Raw genomic sequence first — 23291 nt, forward strand, 5'->3', positions numbered from 1 at the left:
ATTGGTATTGGAGCTTTAATTCACCCCTATTCAGGCTAGGTACTATCTCTGAGCTTTTTCTTTCAAGGCTAGTAGTACTTTACCACTTGACTCACATCTCCATTTCCTGCATATTAGTGGTTAATTGAAAAAAAGAGTCTCACAGACATTCCTGCCCAAACTGGCTTCAAACCACAATCCCCAGATCTCAGCCTCTTGAGTAGGTAGGACATAGGCATAAGCCATTGGAACCTGGCTCTATTTATTCATTTTTCCCAGCTCTAGCTACTCTATCTATCTATGTATCTATCTATCTATCACCTTTTTTTGGGGGGGGGTCGGGTCATGGGCCTGAATTCTGGGCCTGGGAGCTGTCCCTCAGCTCTTCAGCTCAAGGCTAGAGCTCTACCACTTGAGCCACAGCACCACTTCCGGCTTTTTTCTTTTTTGCTTATGTGGCACTGAGGAATCGAACCCAGGGCCTCAAGCATGCAAGGCAAACTCTCTACCACTGAGCCATCTTCCCAGCCCCTCACCTATTTTTAAATGTTTTTATTGTTATTATAAAGATGATGTACAGAAGGATTACAGTTACATAAGTTAGGTAAAGAGCACATTTATTTTGGACAATGTCACCCCTTCCCTCACTCCTTCCTAGTTTTTCCCTCCCATCTCCACCCACAAGTTGCATAGTTCATTTTCAACATAGCATCATAGTGTCTAGTGGGTACCATTCCTGCATTTGTTCACCCTTTCTCCCTCCATTTCTGTGCCCTTCCTTGCCCTCTCAAAGACATATAAATGAACAGAAGAGAAAACGAAACAGTAAAAAAAGAAGAAAGCCTCTTGTTCTCCCTTCCTGGAGTTCATTTTGATAAATGTTGTTTTGTGTGATCAGATGCACATAGGCATTGTGTCTTTCTGTTGCTCTCCTAAGAGTCTCCTCCTTTCATCTCACTGTGTGAGAATGCCTAGAGACCCATATATACATATCCTTATATACCTGTTTGTGTGTTATGTATGTATGTGTTTGTGTATATATGTGTATGTGTATATGTTTGTTTATGTGTGTTTGAGGCAAGAGAAAAGGACCGGGAGGAACATTTCCAATGAAAATCATTTAATAGAAGAAAATAACTATCTAGATTTTTCTATCTATGGCAAGTGCCATTAAGTTGAAAGGAAAAATTAGTCATTGATAAGAAGAAAGCTCCAGGCAAGATTAGTGAAGAATATCTAGCTCAAACAGTTTGTCTTGAAACTCTGAACAATTGTAATTAATAGATAACTAGATAAAGGATAGACTGATTTAATGTATGTCACATTGACATTGCCAATGCCTGGAGCAGAAGAAAAATTTGGCTGAAGGCATAAGGGTCATAATGAAACACAAGCTCAGGAGACAGTGATGTAATCCTAATACAGATCTAAGCTGAGTGGATAGAAGTGTAGTGTGCAAATCAAAAGAGGTAATGACTCCACTTACATCCTTGCTGTCAAAGATGGAGATCTGAAATATCATTAGGCATGTAAGTGAGTAATAAGAGTGCTTGCCTCAGATGTATATGGCCCTGGGATTATCCTCAGAAAAGAAAAAAGAAAAGGAAATCTGTGATGTTATTTTCAGTCCCAAAATATGTTTTTCTTACTTGAAGAGCTAAATGAGAAAATTGTTGAATGATAATGCCTGTTTTTTGTTTTTGTCTTTTTTTTTTGTCCATTGTGGGGCTTGAACTCTGGGCCTTGGCGCTGTCCCTGAGCTCTTCAGCTCAAGGCTAGCACTCTACTGCCTGAGCCACAACACCACTTCCGGTTTTCTTGTGGTTAATTGGAGATAAGACTCTCATGGAGGGGCTGGGAAGGTGGCTCAGTGGTAGAGCACTTGCCTTGCATGCCTGTGGCCCTGGGTTCGATTCCTCAGCCACATAAGCAAAAAGAAAAAAGCTGGAAGTGGTGCTGTAGCTCAAGTGGTAGAGTGGTAGCCTTGAGCTGAAGAGCTGAGGGACAGCGCCCAGGCCCAAAGTTCAGGCCTCATGACTGGACCCCCCCCCCAAAAAAAAGACTCCATGGATTCTCCTGCCTGGGCTGGCTTTGAACTATAATCCTCCCATTTCAGCCTCCTGAGTAGCTAGGATTACAGGTGTGAGGCACCATGCCTATATTATATAAAATATAAATTATCTGAAAACTTTATCACTATTTGATAAAGCAAAAAAACAAAAACCTTGTTATATTTAAACATCTAGTTGACTTTAATTGACAGTTCTTGAATTGGGTATAGCATGTCACTTAAAGCATAAGTAAGTGTTCCTCTGGGTGTGACACTGTATTCAGTCTTAGCACTAGTTACATGGTAGCTGGAAGAGGAACAAGAAAACAAAATGCAGTCCAGAGTTAAGTCAACCTCAGTTACTTCTGGTTACTTTTTTTTGAAAGATTAAAACAGAGAGGATTTTCTCATCTCCCTACAGGTTCAGCTTCACTAGGCCCCTTCTGATGGGTTGCTATGAATTTCCTATATTGGGAGAAATGGGTCTGCTTAGGCATTTTCCTGCTTCCTTAAGGTGTCTACTTGACTTTCTGGCATTTAGCATGATTGACTCCATTTTGGTTTGGTCTATTTAGCCAAAAAGCGCTCAATCTCAAACAGTGGTTTCCCATAAATGTTATCTAATAACATAAATGATATATAAATAAATGTCATTATAATGAAAACAATTTCCAAATCACAGTCTACTTATTTCAACCAACATTGAATATTACAAAGTTTCAATAAAAAATAAGAAATTTGTAAAGTCTCTGTACACTATATCATGATCATGACTTAAACGATATAGTTTATGTGATTGCCATATGTCTGACTTAATAAAAAGTGAATTGTTTTTTATCTCTGAGTTGTTAAGGAATGTATTTATAGCTTCTTTGCTAAATATTTTAATTTCAGTGTTTGAAGATCCAAATTTTATTGGAAAGTATTACAGATGGAGGAAAATGGATCTGCAGTGTTATAAAGAATGGAAGTTAAAGTAAGAAACCCCAGATTCTTGATTCCATTATTTTGAAATGCTTGTTGTTCCTCTTTCTAGTAGCTAACTGAACCACAGGAAGTAATTCTTGGTTATAATAATGTATACTTTTTACTTAAAGTTTTTTTTTTGGTGTTAACTGTAGTTTGAACTCAAGGCCTCAATCTTGCTTAGGAAGGTGCTCTATCAATTGATCGAGGCCCTTGGTTCTTTTTAATACCTTATTGTTCAGGTGGGGTCATGAGATTTGCCCACAGATGGCCACAAACCTAAATCCTCCTACTTATGCATCTAACTGGAATTTGGGGTTATGGTTGCATACTCCCGTGCCCTGCTTATTTGTTGAGATGCAGGTATCAGTAGATTTTTTTTTTTTTGTCCATTCCTGGCCCTGAACGATGAACTTTCCCATTGCCACCTCTTAAGTAGTTGACATTAAAGATATGAGCTATGGTGTCTAACCCACCTAACCCACTTAGGTTTTTTCCTAATAGTGAGGTTTGAACTCAAGGCCTTGAGCTTCATTTGCTGCTCAGCTGGTGCTTTGTGGAAAAGTCACTCTTAAAATAGATTTGCCTACCCTTTAACATACAACTTCAGATTTGGTGCTTCAGTTGGTTGCTTTTATTTTTACTTCTGCAACTTTTTATTTATTTATTTAACTTATTGTGTACGTGTGTGTATGTGTGTATGTGTTGATATGTTGATACAGGGGTCTGAACTCCCGGCCTCATACTTTTACTTGGGTTTTTCACTCAATGGCTAGCACTCCATTACTTGAACCACAGCTCCACTTCCATCTTTTTGCTGTTAATTGGACATAAGGGTCTCATAGACTCTTCTTCTGGCTTTGAACTGCAATCCTCATATCTCAACATTCTGAGTTGCTAAGATTTCACGTATAAACCACTGGTGCCCAGCTACAATCTTTTTTTGTTTTGTTTTTGTTTTTGTTATTTTTTTGCCAGCCCTGCTAGGCTTGAAATCATGGCCTGGGTGCTGTCCCTGTGCCTCTTTGTGTTCAAGGCCAGCACTCTACACTTGAGCCTTAAGGCTTTTTCTGAGTAGTTTATTGGAGATAAAGAGTCTCACGAACGTTCCTGCCCAAACTGTTATCCTCAGATCTCAACCTCCTGAGTAGCTAGGATTATGGGCACAAGACACCAAATGCCTGGCTTGTTTTATTTTTTTTTTAAAGACAAAGTAGAAAACAGCTTTTTCATGAGATAATTTTATGCTTTCAGAATAAATTATAGGCAGACAAAAAGTTTTTTATTAAGCAAGATTTAAAGGAATACGAGCACTTGGTTTTCTCTTTGGAAGGCCAGGTTTCAAGTTTCTTTTAGAGTTTAAGAAGCCTACTTAGAATGTAAGGTTAATTTTTCCTTGACGTGACTTCCTTTTTTATTCCCTTTAACAGAACTGCTTTGTTTTGTTTGTTTGATCATTGATGCATTATGTAATGCCAGCGTCCCGCAGAACCCAAAGATTTAGAAAAAGCAGAGCCATGTCATTTTCAACTTATCTACCACTTCTACATCTGACTAAAATAATTACGAGTGGTTTGAGTGCAAGAGCATGTTTCCGAAGACATTATTTTGAAGTTGTAGGTCAAATTATCATGTGCGCAGCAATCCTGCCAGAACAAACCGCTCACACCTTATGCCATCTGGTGGCTGACAAGAATATATTTGGGTCAAATGATACTTGCTTCTTGTGAATTGTAGAGTTGACTTAGTCAAAAACATATTTTAAATAGGGTTTAGAGAATGTGTGCATTTATTTGCATTTTCCTGTGGCATAATTATTTGAGTGTGCAAATAGATGGAAGTATAATTTTAAAATTCATAGAAGAATAAAATCTAAAATGTTTTCTGATAATTATCAAAATTGCTGTGTTTGTCAACAAAGGTGCTTGATAAAGTAGTAAGTTTGGGAACTTGAGTAGAATATACTTAAGAATCTTAATAAACAAGTAATTGTCTGCATGTGTATGCTATATAATGCCACTATCTTTCCTTCTTTCCTTCCTTCGTTTTCTTGCCTACCTGCCTGCCTACCTGGTGCTCAGGCCTCAGGGTGTAGCACATGCTATGCAAGCCTTGAACTATATCTCCAACCCTTGGCTTTTTGTGGTCCTTTCTATAGAGTTCAGGTGGCCTTAAATGTACTGTGTAATTCTGGCTGGTCTCAAACTCTTGATGCTCCTGCCACTCTCAAATGCAGGGATTATAGGAATGTCCCTCCATACCTAACACATTTGTTATTAATCCATGTTTGAAGGTGCTGTGCTTACAGCATCTGTTCAACAAAATCAGAAAATGCACATTAAGAACACTATTTGTGGGGCTGGGAAGGTGGCTCAGTGGTAGAGCGCTTGCCTTGCATGCATGAGGCCCTGGGTTCGATTCCTCAGCACCACATAAGCAAAAAAGAAAAAAGCCGGAAGTGGCTCTGTGGCTCGAGTGGTAGAGTGCTAGCCTTGAGCTGAAGAGCTGAGGAAAACAACCAGGCCCAGAGTTCAGGCCCCATGACCGGACCCAAAAACAAAAACAAAAAAAAAGAACACTATTTGTGTTTTTAAAAACACTATTTGTCCTCCACCACTGACCCGTGGTTCTCCTACTGTCTTTCCAGTTCTTTGCTCTCATCAGCCACTTCTTAAACGATGTTGATTTTTCCCTCTAATATGTAGAGACTTAAGATCTCTTCCCCACTTGTGCCTTTTTTATTATATATTTTTATTGTAAAGATACTGTACAGAGGGGTTACAGTTACATGAGTAAGTTAATGAGTCTGTTTCCTATCAAGCATTGTTACCCCTTCCTTTGTTTTTGCCTTACCATCCCTTCCCTCCCCATCTCCCAACTCCTCCCTCCCTCCCCCAAAAGTTGTAAAGTTCGTTTTTCAACATAGTGTCTTGCACATCTCATTGTTACAACTGGTCAACCTATAAACTTATTCCAGCATTTTATCTGCTATGTCTTTGTTAACTGGGCCTTGGCTGGTAGAACAGAGTTGGGATTTGGTCTGAGTTAAGAGATGGACTCTAGAAGACTTACAGTCAGGAGCCTGAAGCCAGACCACCTAGATCTGAATCCTAGTCTGGTCAGTGATGATTCTGTGAGAGGGTTATTTGAAAAGTGACACTTAATGAGAAAGAAAATCAGGGAGGGGGCCAAGGTGGCCATGGAATAGTAGGGAAACACCGCAGCTCTCTCCAACCAAGTAGAGAGTTCGGATTTCAATACTCTTTTTCTTCAAAAGACTGACAACAACAAAAAGGCAATTACTCAGAAAGATACAGGAAGTGAGGAAAAAGGAAAAACTCCAGAACCCACACAAAGACAGTAAAGTAGGAAGACCCTTCCCCATCCCTTGCTTGCTGCCTGAGGCCGGCTCAGGACCCAGCAAGGACCACAGAGCCTCCAAGCTACCCAAGACTCCCAAGAGCCAGTGCCCACCCAGAGAATACAAACAGAAAACTCGGAATGCAGAACCCACCCGAAGACAACCCCCCCCCGCCCCCGCAGGGCGCAGTGCCTGGGTCCGGCCTGCGCAAACAGCCCAGCCCAGCCCTGAGCAGCAGCCAGCAGCAGCAGCGGTGGTGATGAACCACCCCAGACACGCAGCACACAGCCTCTCCATATCAGCCTGCGTGGAAACAACCCAGCCCAGCCCAGAGGCCACCGCAGTGGCAGCAGCAAACAAGCCCAGGCTCCCAGTGGGACACAGCACCTTTCTGCAGCAGCCCTCGTAAGTATCGGGCCCAGCCTGGGGCGACCCCAGACTCGCCACGGGGCACCGCGCCTCCCTGCACCGGCCTGCATAAGCGCCCAACCCAGCCTGGGGTGGTACAACGGCAGCTGTAGTGGGGCAGCAGCGGCAGCAGCAGCAAATGACTCTAGGCCCCTGGCGTCTTCCCCCCCCCCCCCCCCCCCAGTCCGTGGAAGCAACCCAACCCAGCTCGGGATAGCGGTGAATGCAGTGGTGCCAGCGAATGACCCCAGACGTGCGGCGCTGTGTGGTGCCTCTCTACACAGGACCATGTAAGCAACCCAGCCTGGAACGGCAGTGGTGGCTTAGGTGGCGGCAGCGGAAACAAAGGACCAGACTCACAGAGCGACCCTGTGCCTCCCTGCGCTGGCCCGCGGAAGCAGTCTAGCCCAGAGCAGGGTGGCAGCGGTGGCAGCGGAGAGGAACCCCAGGCCCGTGACACCAAATGGGATAGCATAAGCAGTAGTAAAGACCGTGAAACAGACCCAGCCTGCACCACCATCCAGTATGGCCCATAGTCAACGAACTAGGAACATGGAGTTGAACAGCAACCTACAGCACACAAAACCAGCCATCTGCCACAGCACTTCTGGACAGCTCCCAACCAGTACCAGGATAAGCAGGAACCCTAGCCCTCTTAACTGCCTGCCCCTGACTGGTCAGGATCTGAGTGCGCACCCCAGCAGAGGGCAGAGTGTGTCTGCCCACAACAAAGTTAACAGGAGTAAGCCCTACTTGAGTCAGACCAGCAGCTGGAAAGCAGTCCCCTCCCACAACAGAACCTTGGACCAGGTAAAATACTCTCAACCAGCCCAGAGCTGAGAGCAAGCTACATCAATTGATTCAGGAACAAATCCAGAACCAGGCAAAGGTAGCCACCTAGTGATCAAAACAATCAGGGTCTGGAATTGGTCTCCAACAATCCCTGAATCCACATGCGAAAATCACAGCAAATAATTGCAAAATTCATCAACAGCCAAGACAGTAAACCAGACTCAAAGGCCAGCAACCACACGGGAGAACGCCAGTGGAAACGAAAAAGAAATGGAAGACAAATGCTACATCCAAGAGATGATAGAGGCAATGACTCAAGAATTAAAACGAGAAATAAATCAGAAATTTAAAGAACAAAGATCAAAAGAGATCTAGCCTTCAAACAAGAAATACACACAAAAATACAGTACACACCTTGCTAAAAGATGAGATAAGTTCTCTAAGGAACGACATAGAAATTATAAATGGCTCAATCTCCTTCATGCAAAATTCAATTTCCTCCATGCAAACCACAATGTAAGCCACAGTTAATAGAATAAATGAAGTGGAAATAGAATATCAGATACTGACGACAAAGTGCAGGCACTGGAAAAAAAAGTTACAGATATGGAAAAAACACCCAAAACATGCCAAAGGGAAGCCCAAGAACAAGCAAACAGTGCCAAGAAATTTAACCTTCATATAATTGGGGTGGGCGAAGGGGAGGAATACCAGAATAAAGGAATGCAACACTTATTCAATAAGATCATCATTGAAAACTTCCCCAGTCTTAAAAGAGAAAATCTTACCTATATAACAGAGGCCTAAAGAACACCTAACAAGCAAGATCCCAGGAGGAACACTGCTAGGCACATTTTAGTAAAAATGCTAGATTTTAGCAATAAAGAAGCAATCTTGCACGCAGCAAAAGCAAAGAAGGAGCTATACTATAATGGGGGAAAAAATTAGAATCACTGAAGATCTCTCCACACAGACTCTGAATGCAAGGAAAGCCTGGGAAAGTACCATCCAAGCCCTGAGAACCAACAACTGCCAGCCCAGACTGGTATATCCAGCAAAGCTACCATTCACATTCAAGGGAGAAACTAAAATGTTTAATAGTAAAGAAAAATTAAATGAATTCATAAACAATGAGCCAGCATTACAAAGAATATTAAGAGTAGGAATACAACCTGAAGAAACCATTAAAGAACAGGGATATCCAGACCAGATAGATATTGTTAGGAGACCAAGTTAGTAAACACAGGAGGGAAGGAAAGAAGAAAAACTTAGGAAAGTATAAAATGACAGGAAATACAATATACCTCTCTATAATAATCATAAATATTAATGGATTCAACTCACCAATCAAAAGAAAAAGAACCGCAGATTGGATCAGAAAACAAGATCAATTTGCTGTCTTCAAGAGACCCACCCTCACAGCCAAAGATAAAAGCAAACTCCAAGTAAAGGTATGGAGAAAGATCTACCATGCAAATGCCCCCAGCAAGAAAGCAGGAGTTGCCATTATGATATCTGATAAAATAAATTTTACACTAAAATCACTACAAAAAGACAAAGAAGGTCACTAATAATACAGGGAACAATCCAAGAAGAGGACATCACCATTGTCAGTCTATATGCCCCAAACATCGGTGCACCCAAATATGTTAAGCAAATACTCTCAGATTTACAGGAAATGATGAATCCAAATACAATAATACTAGGAGACTTTAATACTCCACTCTCACGGAAGGACAGATCCACCAACCAAAGAATTGGCAAAGAAGTCTCTGAATTAAATAAAGTCATATCTCAAACAGACTTAACTGACATATACCAAGTTTTCCACCCAACAACAACCCAGTACACATTCTTCTCAGTAGCCCGTGGAACTTTTTCTAAAATAGATCATATATTAGTTCATACAAAGAATTTAAGCAAATACAAGAAGATTGACATAATCCCCTGTATTTTAACTGACCATAGTGGAATCAAACTAGTTTTCAATAACAAGGTATACAGTAGAAAAAAACTCAAACACATGGAAATTAAACAGCACACTGCTGAGCAACACATGGGTCACAGAAGAAATTAAAGAAGGAATTAAAAAGTTCCTATAATTCAATGAAAATGAAGACACATCACAAAGAAACCTATGGGACACAGCAAAAGCATTCCTGAGCGGCAAGTTTATTGCTCTCAGTGTGCACATCAAGAAAACAGAGACAGACCAAATAAACAATCTCATGATGCAACTAAAGCTGCTAGACACACACAAAAAAGTTAAACCTAAAGTTGCTAGATGGCACAAGATAACCAAAATCAAAGCTGAAATTAACAAAATAGAGACTAAGAAAACTATAAATAAAGTTAATAAAACAAAGGGCTGGTTTTTGAAAAAAAATCAAAATTGATGGACCTCTGGCAAGATTAACTAAAAACAGAAGAAAGGAGACCCAAATCAATAAGATCAAAGATACCACAGGAACAATTATAAAGAAATATTTCCAGACTGTATACTCACAAAGGAAGGAAAACCTAGTAGAAATGGATGAATTCCTAGAGAAACACAAATTGCCCAAACTGAACCAAGAAAAAAAATTAAATCAATTAAATATACCAATAACCTACAATGAGCTAGAGGAAGCAATCAGAAACCTTCCAACAAGGAAAAGCCCAGGACCAGATGGATTTACTATGGAATTCTATTAGACCTTTACAAAGGAACTAATACCCAAACTCCTCCAGCTCTTTAGAGAAATAGAAGCAGAGGGAGTAATCCCAAACTCATTCTATGAAGCCAATATCACACTCATCCCCAAACCAGGCAAAGACCCAACAATAAAAGAGAACTACAGACCAATCTCTTTGATGAACACAGATGCAAAGCTCCTCAATAAAATTCTAGCCAACAGAATCCAGAAACATATAAAAAATATCATACATTGTGACCAAGTAGGCTTCATCCCAGAGATGCAGGGATGGTTTAACATACGTAAGTCAATAAATGTAATCCATCACATCAACAGATCCAAGGTCAAGAACCACATGATTATCTCCATTGACACAAAAAAGGTTTTTGATAAAAATACAACATTCATTCATGTTAAAAGCTCTGGAAAAAATTGGAATAGAAGGAACATTCCTTATACCAATAAAAGCCTTATATGACAGACCAACAGCCAATATCATACTTAATGGGGAAAAACTACAACCAATTCCCCTAAAAACAGGAACAAGGCAAGGATGCCCACTCTCTCCACTCCTATTCAGTATAGTTCTGGAATCGTTAGCCAGAGCAATAAGGCAAGAAAAAGACATTAAAGGGATCCACATAGGGGAGGAAGAAGTTGAACTATCTCTTTTGCAGATGACATGATTTTATACCTTACTGATCCCAAAGGCTCCATCCCCAAACTCTTAGAGCTTATAAACCACTTTAGCAAAGTAGCAGGATACAAAATTAACTCACAAAAAATCAGTCACCTTTCTGTACACCAACAATGTACAAGCTGAAAGGGAAATCAAGGAAACAACCCCATTCATAATAATTTCAAAAAAAAAGTATCTAGGAATTAACCTAACCAAAGATGTAAAGGGTCTATTTCATGAAAACTATAAAAGCCTTAAAAAAGGAATCATAGAGGATACCAGGAAATGGAAAGATCTCACATGTTCCTGGATAGGCAGAATTAACATAGTGAAAATGGCTATACTGCCAAAATTGATATACACATTCAATGCAATTCCCATTAAAATTCCAATGATGTACTTTACTGAAATAGAGAAAACAGTCCAAAAGTTCATATGGAACAACAAAAGACCTAGAATAGCCAAAGCAATTCTAGGCAAAAGAAACAACACAGGAGGGATCACGATACTGAATTTCGAGCTCTACTATAGAGCCATAATAACAAAGACAGCTTGGTACTGGTACAAAGAGACCTGAAGACCAATGGAACAGACTACAGGACCCAGAAATAGAGCCACATATGTACAGTCAGTTGATATTTGACAAAGGAGCCAAAGACATAGAAGAATCATAACCTCTTCAGCTATTGGGGCTGGGAAAACCGGTAGCCACATGTAGAAAAATGAAAGTGGACCCTAGCCTATCACCATGCACTAACATCTACATCAACTCAAAACGGATTAAAGACCTTAACATTAAACCTGATACTCTGAAAATACTGCTGGACAGAGTAGGAGAGACACTTGAATTTAAAGGCACAGGCAGGAACTTCCTGAGCAGAGTCCCAGGGTCACAACAAATTGGAGAGAGACTGAACAAATGGAACTACCCTAAAATAAAAAGTTTCTGCACAGACAAAGAAATAGCAACCAATCTAGAAAGACAGCCAACTAATTGGGAAAAAATATCTACCAACATTATACAAGGAACTCAAGGAACTAACCTCTCACAAATCTAACAAACCAATCATGAAATAGGCAAGAGAACTAAAGAGAGACTTCTCAGAAGAAGAAATAAAAATGGCAAAGAAATACATGATCATCCCTGGCTGTAAAGGAAATGCAAATGAAAACAACACTGAGTACCACCTTACCCCAGTCAGAATAGCTCACATCCTAAAGTCAGCCAACAACAAATGCTGGAGGGGATGCAGAGAAAGAGGAACACTACTGCATTGCTGGTGGGATTGTATACTAATACAATCACTCTGGAAAGCAGTCTGGAGGTACCTCAGAAAGCTAAATATAGACCTCCCCTCTGACCCAGCCATACCACTCCTAGACATCTACCCTGAGCAACAGGAACCAGTATACAAGGACACATGCACCTCCATGTTCACTGCAGCACAGTTCACAATAGCCAAGATTTGGAAACAACCCAGATGCCCCACTACTGATGAGTGGGTCCAAAAATTGTGGTGCTATATACAACGGAATATTATGCAGCCATTAGAAAGGACAAAATGATGGCATTTGGAGGAAATGGATGGAACTAGAGCAGATTATTTTGAGCAAAGCAAGCCAAGAACAAAGAGACAAATGGCACATGGTCTCCCTGATATGTGGATGCTAAGGCCAAAATACAAGAAGATATGGCAAACAGGACTCAAGAAACAAAGGACAGCCACCCATTTTGTCATATCAATGCTAAATGACTCCATGTTCTGGACCATATATATGGTAGATACATGCACGCAACAGAGGGAAGCCAGGAGGAGGAACAGAGTAAGTGGGAACAGCCCACACTAAGCAAAAGGAAAGAAACGTAAACCTCACCTGATGTGGAAAAAAATAACTTGTCAAAGCTCATAGAATTCACAAACTGTATGGACATGATAATGACAAACACATTAAAATGTGTGTGTGACTCTAAGTATCACTATTCCACAATACTGTGAAATATGTGAAATTTATGTAATCACCTCATCTCAATTAAAGAAAAAAAGTGAGAGAAGGGATGGGTTAAGAGAGATGGGTGACAATGTGGTCAGACACTTTGTACTCATATACTGTTTTGTAGAATGGGAGCTTCTTTGTACAACTACTTAAAGATAAAAAATTTAGAAATGGCACTTAATAAGCACATCTACCTACCAAAGAGGTTGTGAGCATTCAAAAATCCAAATAGCAGGCTAGGAATGTGGCTTAGTGGTAGAGTGCGTGCCTCGCATGCATGAAGCCCTGGGTTCCATTCCTCATTACCACATATACAGAAAAAGCCGGAAGTGGTGCTTTGGCTCAAGTGGTAGATGCTAGCCTTAAGCAAAAGAAGCTCAGGGACAGTGCCCAGGCTCTGAGTTTAAGCCCCAGGACTGGCACAAAAAAAATCCAAATAGATGATGTGCTTAATAGGGTGTCTAGCATATAGCAAGTCCTCACAGGAATTGCTCTGAATCATGTGTTTTCTACTGTGACCCTCATTCGATCTACAGATTGAAAACCTTTCTTGGAAAAGGCCTTACAAAGATGCTGGGGCTTCAGAATCGGAGGTCTTAGAGGAGTTCTTACCCTCTCCAAATGTTTTTGCTCATCTGTCCAACAGAGATACTACCTACCTTGCAAAGTTGCATGACATTGAATCTCATGAGTAAGATCATATATTTAAAAGCACATGATTTTTGCACATAGCATTCAACAAATATTAAGGAGAGGGAAGGTGAGAGTTCATACTCCCCAACTTTCAGAGGTTGAAATATCTTTTTTAAAAAATGTATAATTTCCTTGGCTGAAAAACACCATCCTTCTTGACCACATGTATTTTATTCCAATTGTGCTGATGTTTCTTTTTTCTTCTCCATCCCCATGTGTCCAAGCAGTCAGTTCTGGAGTTGCTTCTTCCTGTAGTTTTCTGTTCTGTCATCCTGTGTTTTTATCCCTGCTCCTGTATTCCTCTTGTTCTGCAGTCCTCTGCTCCTATCTCTTGTAGAACCTATGGTGTGGAAATTTTTCTATTTGTGCAAGTGTCAAGGGCATTAGTATAGCTCTTCATTCTTCACCCTTTGCATAGTCCCTGGTAAATAGTAGGCATTCAGTTAATGTTCATTGAAAATACAGATCTACCATCTTTCCTCATTTAAGAAGAGATTAAATGCAAAAGCAGGTGATTTCTGGAAAAGGACTAACTACAATCATTTAAGATCCATTCTTTCTTTGACACAGAGTTTCACTATATAGCCTTGGCTGGCCTTGAAGTCACTATTTTCCTACTTCAGCTTCCTGAGTGCTGGCATTACAAAAGTGTACCATCACACCTGGCTCAGATCTGTTCTCATGTAGGAATTATTTTTCTGTATTAAAAATTCTAAGATGTAGTAAGAATAACGATTGAAAGCTGGAAATATAAATGACTATCGTGAATATTTTATGCAAATTCTTGAATTTGGCACATCTTAGTTACTAATAATAGAAATCCACTGTCACCATAATCAGCTCATAATTATTCATTAACCAATCATTTGGTTTTAGTGTTTAATTCTAAGGCCTCTTTTTCTTTCATATTGTTCTGATTAGGAGTTCATGCAAATGCTTTATTTTTGAGATATGGGAAAATATATATCTAGAATTGAATCAATAGTTTACATTTATTTTCTCTAGATAAATAGTGAAAGATTTAAATTAGAAAGTAATGAAAGCTGTTCTTTTCAGTGTTCTTGTTCATGCACATGTAAAACTATGTGTCATACTCCACGGTGAATGATTTGTTATATGATAACAGAAAAATATGTATAAGTAGTCTAAATTCTGGCAGCAAGTATGCTTCCTAAAGTTATTAATTCTGGTGAAACTGTCTATTCAATGTAATCTTAGAAAAGAATACTTCTAGCTGGGTGTTGGTGGTTCACATCTGTAATCCTAGTGACTCAGGAGGCTGAAATCTGAGGATCGTGATTCAAAGCTAGCCAAGGCAGGACTGTCTGTGACACTCCTATCTCCAATCAAGGACCAACACCACAGTAGCGCTGTGGCTCAAAATGGTACAGTGCTAGCCTTGAGTAGAAAAAGCTCAGGATCAGCACCCAGGTCCTGAGTTCAAGCCCCATGATCGACCAAAAAGAAAATTATCTTCTTCATACGTAGCAGGTGTTAGAACTGGGTATTAAGTGTCCCTCAGAAAACCATGTGCTCAAGGCTTATCATCAAGGCTGATGCTATTGGAAAGTGGTAGAAACTTTAAGAAATGAAGCCTAGTAGAAGAAAGTAAGATCATTAGGGCATGTTTTTGAAAGGGACATCAGGCAACTCTGCCCCTTCCTTTCTGCCTCTTACTATCTGGCTACCATGAGATTAGAAGTGCTCTACACTGGGCTGAGTATGTGATTTAGTGATATATTGCCTGCCTAGCAGGCATGAAGCCCTGGGTTTGATTCCTCAGTACCACATACACCGAAAAGGCCAGTAGTGGCACTGTGGCTCAAGTGGTAGAATGCTAGCCTTGAGCAAAAGAAGCTCAGGGACAGTGCCCAGGCCCTAAGTTCAAGCCCCAGGACTAGAAAAACAAAAATGTGTCCTACACTCATGATGTTCTATTGACTTGCCATAGGTCCAAAACATTGGTACCAAGAGACAATCCAGTGAAACCTCTAAAACTATGAGCAAAACAAACCTTCCTTCCTTATAAACTGCATACTTGTCACAGTGACAGAAAGCTGGCTGACAGAGATATATAGAAAGTACCATCCATGCCTCCAGACATCCTCCATTCCCAAGGTATTGCCGGCTACCTGCGGCACAACACACAAAAGTATCCATTAGCTGTCTTCAGAGCCACACCTAATCAGCCTCCACGCCACATCACCCCACTTAGCTAGCCTTGCTGGCACAGCCTCAAGACCAGCTCCTTGCTGCCTTGTTCCCTGGCTCACCTCCCCTGACATTACCCATTAGGAGATTTTTATAGACCTGGAGAGAGATACCATCTCTGGTTGGCCAATAAACAGTGCAGAAGCACAAAAAAGATTAACCAGTTTGCCCAAAGTCATTGAGGATAAACAAGTTTTTCCTACTTACCTACTAGCTTGTACAAAATGTGCAAAATGAAGGTGAGTGTAGACATTCCATCCACATAGCTGCAAGTACACATCAAGTCTACCTTTCATGGGTGAATTTGTTTGTTTGTGTCAACATTAAATTTTGTTACTAAACAATCTTCTTTTCTCCTTTGTAAAAAAATAATCTGTTGTATATCATATACTAATATAAAACGCTGTTGTATTTGGAAAATGTAATTTGGTTTTAATTGTCCTTGGGGGGGGGTGTTTGTTTGTTTTTGTCAGTCCTGGGGCTTGAACTCAGGGCCTGGTTGCTGTTCTCAAGCTCTTTTTGCTCAAGGCTAGTGCTCTACCACTTGGAGCCACAGCTTTTCTTTCTGCTTTCTGGTGGTTAATTGGAGATAAGAATCTCAAGAACTTTCCTTTGAATAGCAATCCTTAGATCTCAGCCTCTTAATTAGCTAGTATTATGGGCATGAGTTACCACCATCCAGCTATCCTGTCTTTTACATTAGGAAGTTGGTACATATTATTTCTAAGATGCTTTAGTGTTGATTCTGTGTTTTTAGATCACAAAAATTATGAGTAATCTTTATCTTAATGTGTGTTTGCCTATTTTCCAGTTACATAGAAAATGTTCATCTGACTACATTCACTTAATGTTATATCTGTGTTACCCTTTCAGGGTAATTTAATCCAAACATTGTTTTCATAGGTTTGTATAATTACCTATCTTTAGACAGTCTAGCTTTTTAATTCTCCAAAGGTTAACCTTGAGTGCCATCTTGTGGCCAAAGGAAGCACTAGCACTAGAAGTTTCTCCTATCCTGATGTATGATAGGAGAAACAATAGGAAAAAAAGATAGGAGAAACAATATAAACAGAAGTTTTAAAAATACCTTTTAAGGTAATTTCTGGCTGAGGGTGTCTCCATGCTAGAACATATGTCTAGAATTCACAAAGCTCTGAAAAGTAAATCATGATAAGCAAATAAGAATAATTCTGCCAGGCAATTCATTTTGTCTCTGCTTGGATGTTAGAGGCAGAGAGCTTAGAACTTCAAGAAGTGCTCAAATAGTCAGACACTAGTAACTCATGCCTGTAATCCTAGCAACTCCGGAGGCTGAGATCTGAGGATCGCATCTGAAGCCATCCCTGACAGGAAAGTTTGTGAGACTTTTATCTCCTATTCACCACCACCACCACCCCTTAAAAAAAATTTTTTTTTAAAAAGCCAGAAGTGGAGCTGTGGCTCAAAGCTCAGGGACAGTACCCAGGCCCTGAGTTCAAGCCTCAGGACCAGCACATATACACACACACACAAAGTATTCAGATAGCTCTAAAAGCCCTGTCTTTAGCTTGTTATGCCTATGGTAGCCAGCCATTCCAAATTTCTTCCATTTGTAGGCAAAACTGTCCAGAAAATGAGAGATTATCTCCATTTTATAAGGAAGGTATGCAGAAAAATTTAGATAATAAAAATTAAATTCCTCAAGGTTACACATTTATGAAGAAAGCTGCAATTCAAACTCAGGCCTGCCAGGTGGTCTGCAGGCCTCTGGAAGGCTTTGGGGCTGGGAGAGGGCAAATCAGAGGATCGTGGGGGGCGGGGGGTTACATAGATGCACAGGGCTGGGGCGGGGGTAGGGAGGGTGTATGGGAACATAAATAGGACTGCTCTGGCTTGGGGAGCTGCCCGTTCAGTCTCAGAAAGTATTTCTCCCACTAAGTTTTCAGTTCTTTGGACTTAAAAGAAAAACAAAACGCTCTTCGGTTTTGGTCTTTATTTGTGGGTATTTACTTAATCCATCTCTTTCTCTGGCTAGCTCTAAAACTTCACTTTTAGAGTTGTTGCAGCATAGACTTCGGTGGATCCTGGTTATGTTACAGATGCCATAGCTTAAGGCAGCTTCCCCTTATTGCTCCAGAAATAGAGCAGTTTTGATATGAGTCAAAAGTGCATATGAGCCTTTTCTTTTTTTAATCTATGAAAATGGATTCCCTCTTCCCTCTCTCTTTCTCTTCCTCCTTCCTTACCACTCCACCGATCCTTTCCCTGTCCACCTTCCCCTCCCCTCTTCTTGCTTCCTCTCCCTTTCCTTTTTCTCCTTCACCCCCATTCCTCTTCCCTCACTGCCAGAGAAGTATGAGGTGTGGGCTGGCTTAGGCCTTGTCCATTTCCTCCCTAAGGGGAGAGGTCGAGGGGGTGCTATATCCCCAAGGAGGCTATATCCCCAAGGGCATATTAGATCATCATTTGCCAGAAGAAAGAAGGAAGCCCTGAAGTCCCACTGGGACTCGGTTCCCAGTCCTGGGTTACTAATGGGCGGGCACAGCAAGAGACAGGAAGTTGTGTGACTCCTGCTCTGTTCTCTGCTACTTTGCAAGAGCACAGTGCTATTTACAATGTCATCATAGCCAAGAACTGAGAACTGAGCATTAAAGTTTCCCATTGTATTTTTTTTCCAGCTTTTTCTGCTTATGTGGTGCTATGGAATCGAACCCAGGGCCTCATGCATGCGAGGCAAGCACTCTACCACTGAGCCACCTTCCCAGCCCAGATATTTTCCTTTTAAGAATGTCCATGGAAATTTGATAGATTTTATGGATTCTATGGAACATTTTTCAGTAATATAGTCATTTTCACAACATAGATTCTATCAATCCAGGAATATGGGAAGTTTTCTATCTTCTGGTGTTTGCCTCAGTGTCTTTTTCCAATGTTTCATAGTTTTTATTGTATAAGTCTTTCACCTCCTTGGTTAAGTTTATTCCTCAATATGTATTCATCTATGTTTTTAGACTATTGTGACTGGCATTGTTTCACTTATTTCTTTCTCAGGATATTGCTTACTGATATAAAAACTACTGGGTTTTTGCCCAAACAGGCTTCTACTTGTAAAGATTATACAAGAATGTATTTCTTATTGTAATGTTCTTGTTAGCAATTTAAACAGTGATTCAGATGACAAAAAAAAAATCTGTGTTTTGAGTCAAGCTTTTAGGGTTTTTCAAGTATAGGATTATATCATCTGCAATTAGTAATAATTTAATTCCTTCCTTTCTTTTTAGTATTGCCTTTTATTTCTTTTTCTTGCCTTATTACTCTGGCTAAGAATTCAAGCACTATATTGAACAAGAGTGGAGAGAGTTGACACTCTTATCTCATTCCCAATTTTAGAGGAAAAGCTTTTAGTTTTCCATTTATATATGTGTATATATCCTTGATTTAACATATATATATATATATATATCATATTTCTGTATCCTCACCCAGCTGATGCCCTTCTTGTTGCAATAAAAATATATTTTAGGCTGGGAAGGTGGCTCAGTGGTAGAGTGCTTGCCTTGCATGCATGAGGCCCCAGGTTTGATTCCTCAGCACCACATAAGCAGAAAAAGCCAGAAGTAGTGCTGTGGCTCAAGTGGTAAAGTGCTAGCCTTGAGCTGAAGAGCTGAGAGATAGCGCCCAGACCCAGAGTTCAAGCTCTATGACCAACAAAAGACAAAACAAAACAAATAACAACAACAACAAAAACATTCTTACAGTCCTCTTGCCTTCACATTTTTAAAACAATAAACTTAGATTCTCTACATGAGAGAGAACATTCAATATTTGTCTTTCTGTTTGTCTAATTTCACTTAATGTAATAATCTCCAGTTAGTAATATATGTATATATTACTATTTACTCATAGGTTTGTCATGTATAGTCTTTATTATGATGAAACATGATCTTTCTATTCCTAGATTCCTTTGGACTTTTATCATGAAGGGATGTTGACTTTAGTCAAAAGCCTTTCTGTATCTATTCAGAGGATCATGAGGTTTTTGTCCTGGATTTTTATTTGAATATGTTGAACTATCCTTGCATTCCTTGCATGCCTGCAATAACACTAACTTGATCATGGTGTTTTATCTTTTTAATATATTATGAAATTTAGTTTGCAAGTATTTTATTGAGAAATTTTACATTTATGTTCATCAGAGAAATTGGTCTGTAGTTTTCTTTTTCTGTTGTATCTTTATCTGGTTTTGGAATCAAGCTAATACTGGCTTCATAAAATGAGTTTTATAGCTGAGTGCTGATGGCTTATGCCTGTAATCCTAGCTAGTCAAGAGGCTGAGTTCAAAGTCTTAGCCCAGGCATGGAAAACTGGAAGTGGTACTGTGGTAGAGTGCTAGCCTTGAGTAAAAAAACTCAAGGCTAGCACTCAAGCCCTAAAATCAAGCCTCACAACTGACAACAAAAAAATGAGAAGAGGTTCATAGCATTCTTTCCTTTTACCTTTTATGGAATCCTTTTACCTTTTAAGAAGCCTTACTATTAGTTCTATAAAACCATGCTAGAATTCAGCATGGAATCCATATAGTCTGATTTTCTGCATTGAGATTCTTTAATATTGTTTTAATCTCACTAGAGATATAGTTGTTTATATCTTCTTGATAGTAGTCCATATATGTTCAAATTTAACCTTTTCTCAATTTTCTAATTTATTAGAATATGTTTTCAAAATATTCCCTAGTAAACCTCTGGATTTCCGTGTCATTTCTTATCATTATCTCTCCTTTAAAAAATTAATTTGGGATTTGGGTCTTCTCTTTCTTTTGTGTAGTTTGGCCAACGTTTTATCACCTTGTTTTATCTTTCCAAAGAACCTACTATTTGATTCATTGATCCTTTATATTCTTTTAGTGTTTATTTTACTAATTTCCATCCTTATCTTTATTATTTCTATTCATCACTATTTAGGAGTTTTGCTTGTTCTGGTTTTTTAAAAAAAATAGGTATATTATTAGGTCATTTGAAATGTTTCAACATTTTGTTTTATTTTGTTTTTGTGCTGACACTGGGGCTTGACCTCCGGGCCTTATATTCTCCCTTAGTTTTGTCATTCAAAGCCACACCTCCACTTCTGGCTTTTTGCTGGTTAACTGGAAATAAGGATCTCTTGGATTTAACTACTTTGATTGGCTTTATTCAAGTCACAAGTCACAAGTCTTCAAATCTCTAGGATTATAGGTGTTAGCCACCAGTGCCTGGCCTCTGCATTTTTAATGTTGGCACTCACATCTCTAGCCTTCTCTCTTGAAACTGCCTTTTCTGTATCCCAAGGTTCTGGTAAGTTGTGTTTCCTTTAAATTTGGTTCTAGGATTTGTAAAGATATCCTCCCTGATCACTTAAAAGTGTATCATTCAATAGCCATGTATTCATGTATCTTCTCTTGCTACTGATTTCCAATTTATCTGTGTGAGCTAATGATGCACAAGATATTATTTCAATTTCTTAATATTTGTTAAAGTTTGCTTTTTGTCCTAAATATGATCTCTTTTGAAGAAATTTCCCTGGGTTACTTTTTGCTTTCTTGATTACTATTCTTTGGGGAAGTACATGTTAAATTAGTATCTACCTATTACCTAATATTGAGCAATCAGAAATGTACCGTGTTTAAAACCCATCATTCAAAGTCCATTTAATTTACTTGATTTATTTTTCTCACTTTTATTTATTTTGTGCACTTCCCAAAACATACTTCCCAAAATTCTTTTGGGAATTAAGATGCTTTCTTCTTGCTTTCTTTGCAGGTTTGCTACCACCAAATGTCGGCTTGCTAGAGAAAATAGAATGACTCATGAAGTCAACTATAGAGCTGAAAGTATCTCTGCCTGCCCATCTCTAAGTAAATTAGCTTCAGATTGTTTGAAGGTTGTTTTTGTGTGTGTGGTTGCTGTTTGTTTAGAACTAAATTATGATTCATAACAATAAGTTGAAGTTTTCACTCAGCTAAATAAGTTTGAATGTGAGAGTCTTAAAGTATGTGTTCTCCTTTAATGCTTTTTCTATCAAAATTAATTTAGTAAACCACTCACATCGGAGTTGAAGCTCCAAAAAATTGGGTCTCTTATACTTTTAAGTATACTACCCTTTTTAATTGGTTAAAATGCAACTTAAAATTTAAAACTAAGTTCCAAAATGTTAAAAATAATAATAATGAGTACTTCTACGTATGTATATGTATTAGTGCCTGACTGACTTCCCAGTCCATCTGAGTGAATCAGTCTAATGCAGGTGCTAATAGATTTTAGACTCCCAGACATGTAGCTTTCCAGACCCTCTTTTCCTGAGTCCACTTACCTATCACACCTGAATAATTTTTAGTTTCTCTAGTAAATCCCTCACTTTTTTTTTCTTGGTTGTACAAGGGGTTTGAACTCAGGACCTTGCACTTGCTAGGCAGGTAATTCTGCCACTAAGACATGCCTTGGGCTCTTAAAACTCTCTTGATTTTGTTACTTATTAGGCTCTGTTTGCCTAACTGAGCACAAACTAGTAAACAGGTATGACTAGAAAGAAATTCTTTGGCAGTACCTAGATCATATAAATCAAGACAAAATTTATTATTACTTTTTACTATCCAAATTATTCTAAGATTAAAATCAAACAAATTCTAAAGTAGAGACTCTGTATGATACAACTTGAGTAAGACCTAGAAAATAGGCAATTAGATGGTGAACCCTTATAATTCATTTTGTTAAAACAACATCTAAGCCCCTGCCTTTTTACTGTTATGCTTCACGGACATCTTTCCCTAAAATAAAATCAGTGAGTATGTGGCAGATATATTTCATATGAATGAATTAGCTAAGAATGAAAAGATTCAGCAGAAAGTGACATTGAAATTTTTCTCAATGGTTACTTGAATTTCTCAAGGTTACTTGAAATCACTTAGATGATTGTCAGCATTCCGAGACCAGTGCTTAACCACATCACTTTCCATCATATTTTCCTGCTAAATCCATTCGCTTTCTCTTTTATTCTATTTCCCAACTCAGGTTCTACATCGGAATCAGCTAGTGACATTAAGTCTTCTGAAGCAGGGGAGCAAGAGACTGAAGATGACTTGGAAGACTTTGATGAGACATGGGAAGAGGAAGTACAGAATCTCGTTGACTGGAGTGCTGCTCTAGATGCAGGTTCTTTAGATTGAGAATGGAACTCCAGGATATAAAAAACAAACAGTTCTAACCACAGCTCAGCTTCTTGTAGCAACTTGGGTTCTTGTTTTAAGTTGGTCTTACCTTGATTTTAGAAAAATACAAGTATACATCAGTACATATGTTGCTCTGCTTTTTGTTGTTGTTGTTGTTGTCATGGGGCTTGAACTCAGGGTCTGGGGGGCCACTGTCCCTGTCCCTGAGCTTCTTTGCGCTCAAGGCTAGCACTCCACCACTTGAGTCACAGCTCGGCTTCTAGTGTTTGAGTGGCTAATTGGAGAGAAGAGTCTGGCGGGGG

At 39.4% G+C, this 23291-nt stretch overlaps 1 protein-coding gene across 5 annotated transcripts in view; it reads left to right on the top strand.

Annotated features, from left to right (window-relative positions):
* Ube2u (ubiquitin-conjugating enzyme E2U (putative)) overlaps positions 1-23105 on the top strand; it is a 59938-nt gene extending 36833 nt beyond the window's left edge. For 3 of the 5 annotated variants that reach the window (XM_013020562.1, XM_013020563.1, XM_013020564.1), the window contains 4 exons: positions 2924-3005; positions 21584-21678; positions 22655-22658; positions 22833-23105. In XM_013020562.1, coding sequence (XP_012876016.1) covers positions 2924-3005; positions 21584-21678; positions 22655-22658; positions 22833-22986 — 335 coding nt within the window. In that variant the 3' untranslated portion in view covers positions 22987-23105. Of the gene's footprint in view, positions 1-2923; positions 3010-21583; positions 21679-22654; positions 22659-22832 lie in introns of those variants that run through there. The other 2 variants (XR_001175220.1, XM_013020565.1) reach the window with 2 other exon arrangements.
* The last annotated feature ends 186 nt before the right edge of the window (positions 23106-23291 follow it).

The sequence above is a fragment of the Dipodomys ordii genome, unplaced genomic scaffold, assembly GCF_000151885.1.
Source record: "Dipodomys ordii isolate 6190 unplaced genomic scaffold, Dord_2.0 Scaffold51, whole genome shotgun sequence".
NCBI classification, from domain to species: domain Eukaryota; kingdom Metazoa; phylum Chordata; class Mammalia; order Rodentia; family Heteromyidae; genus Dipodomys; species Dipodomys ordii.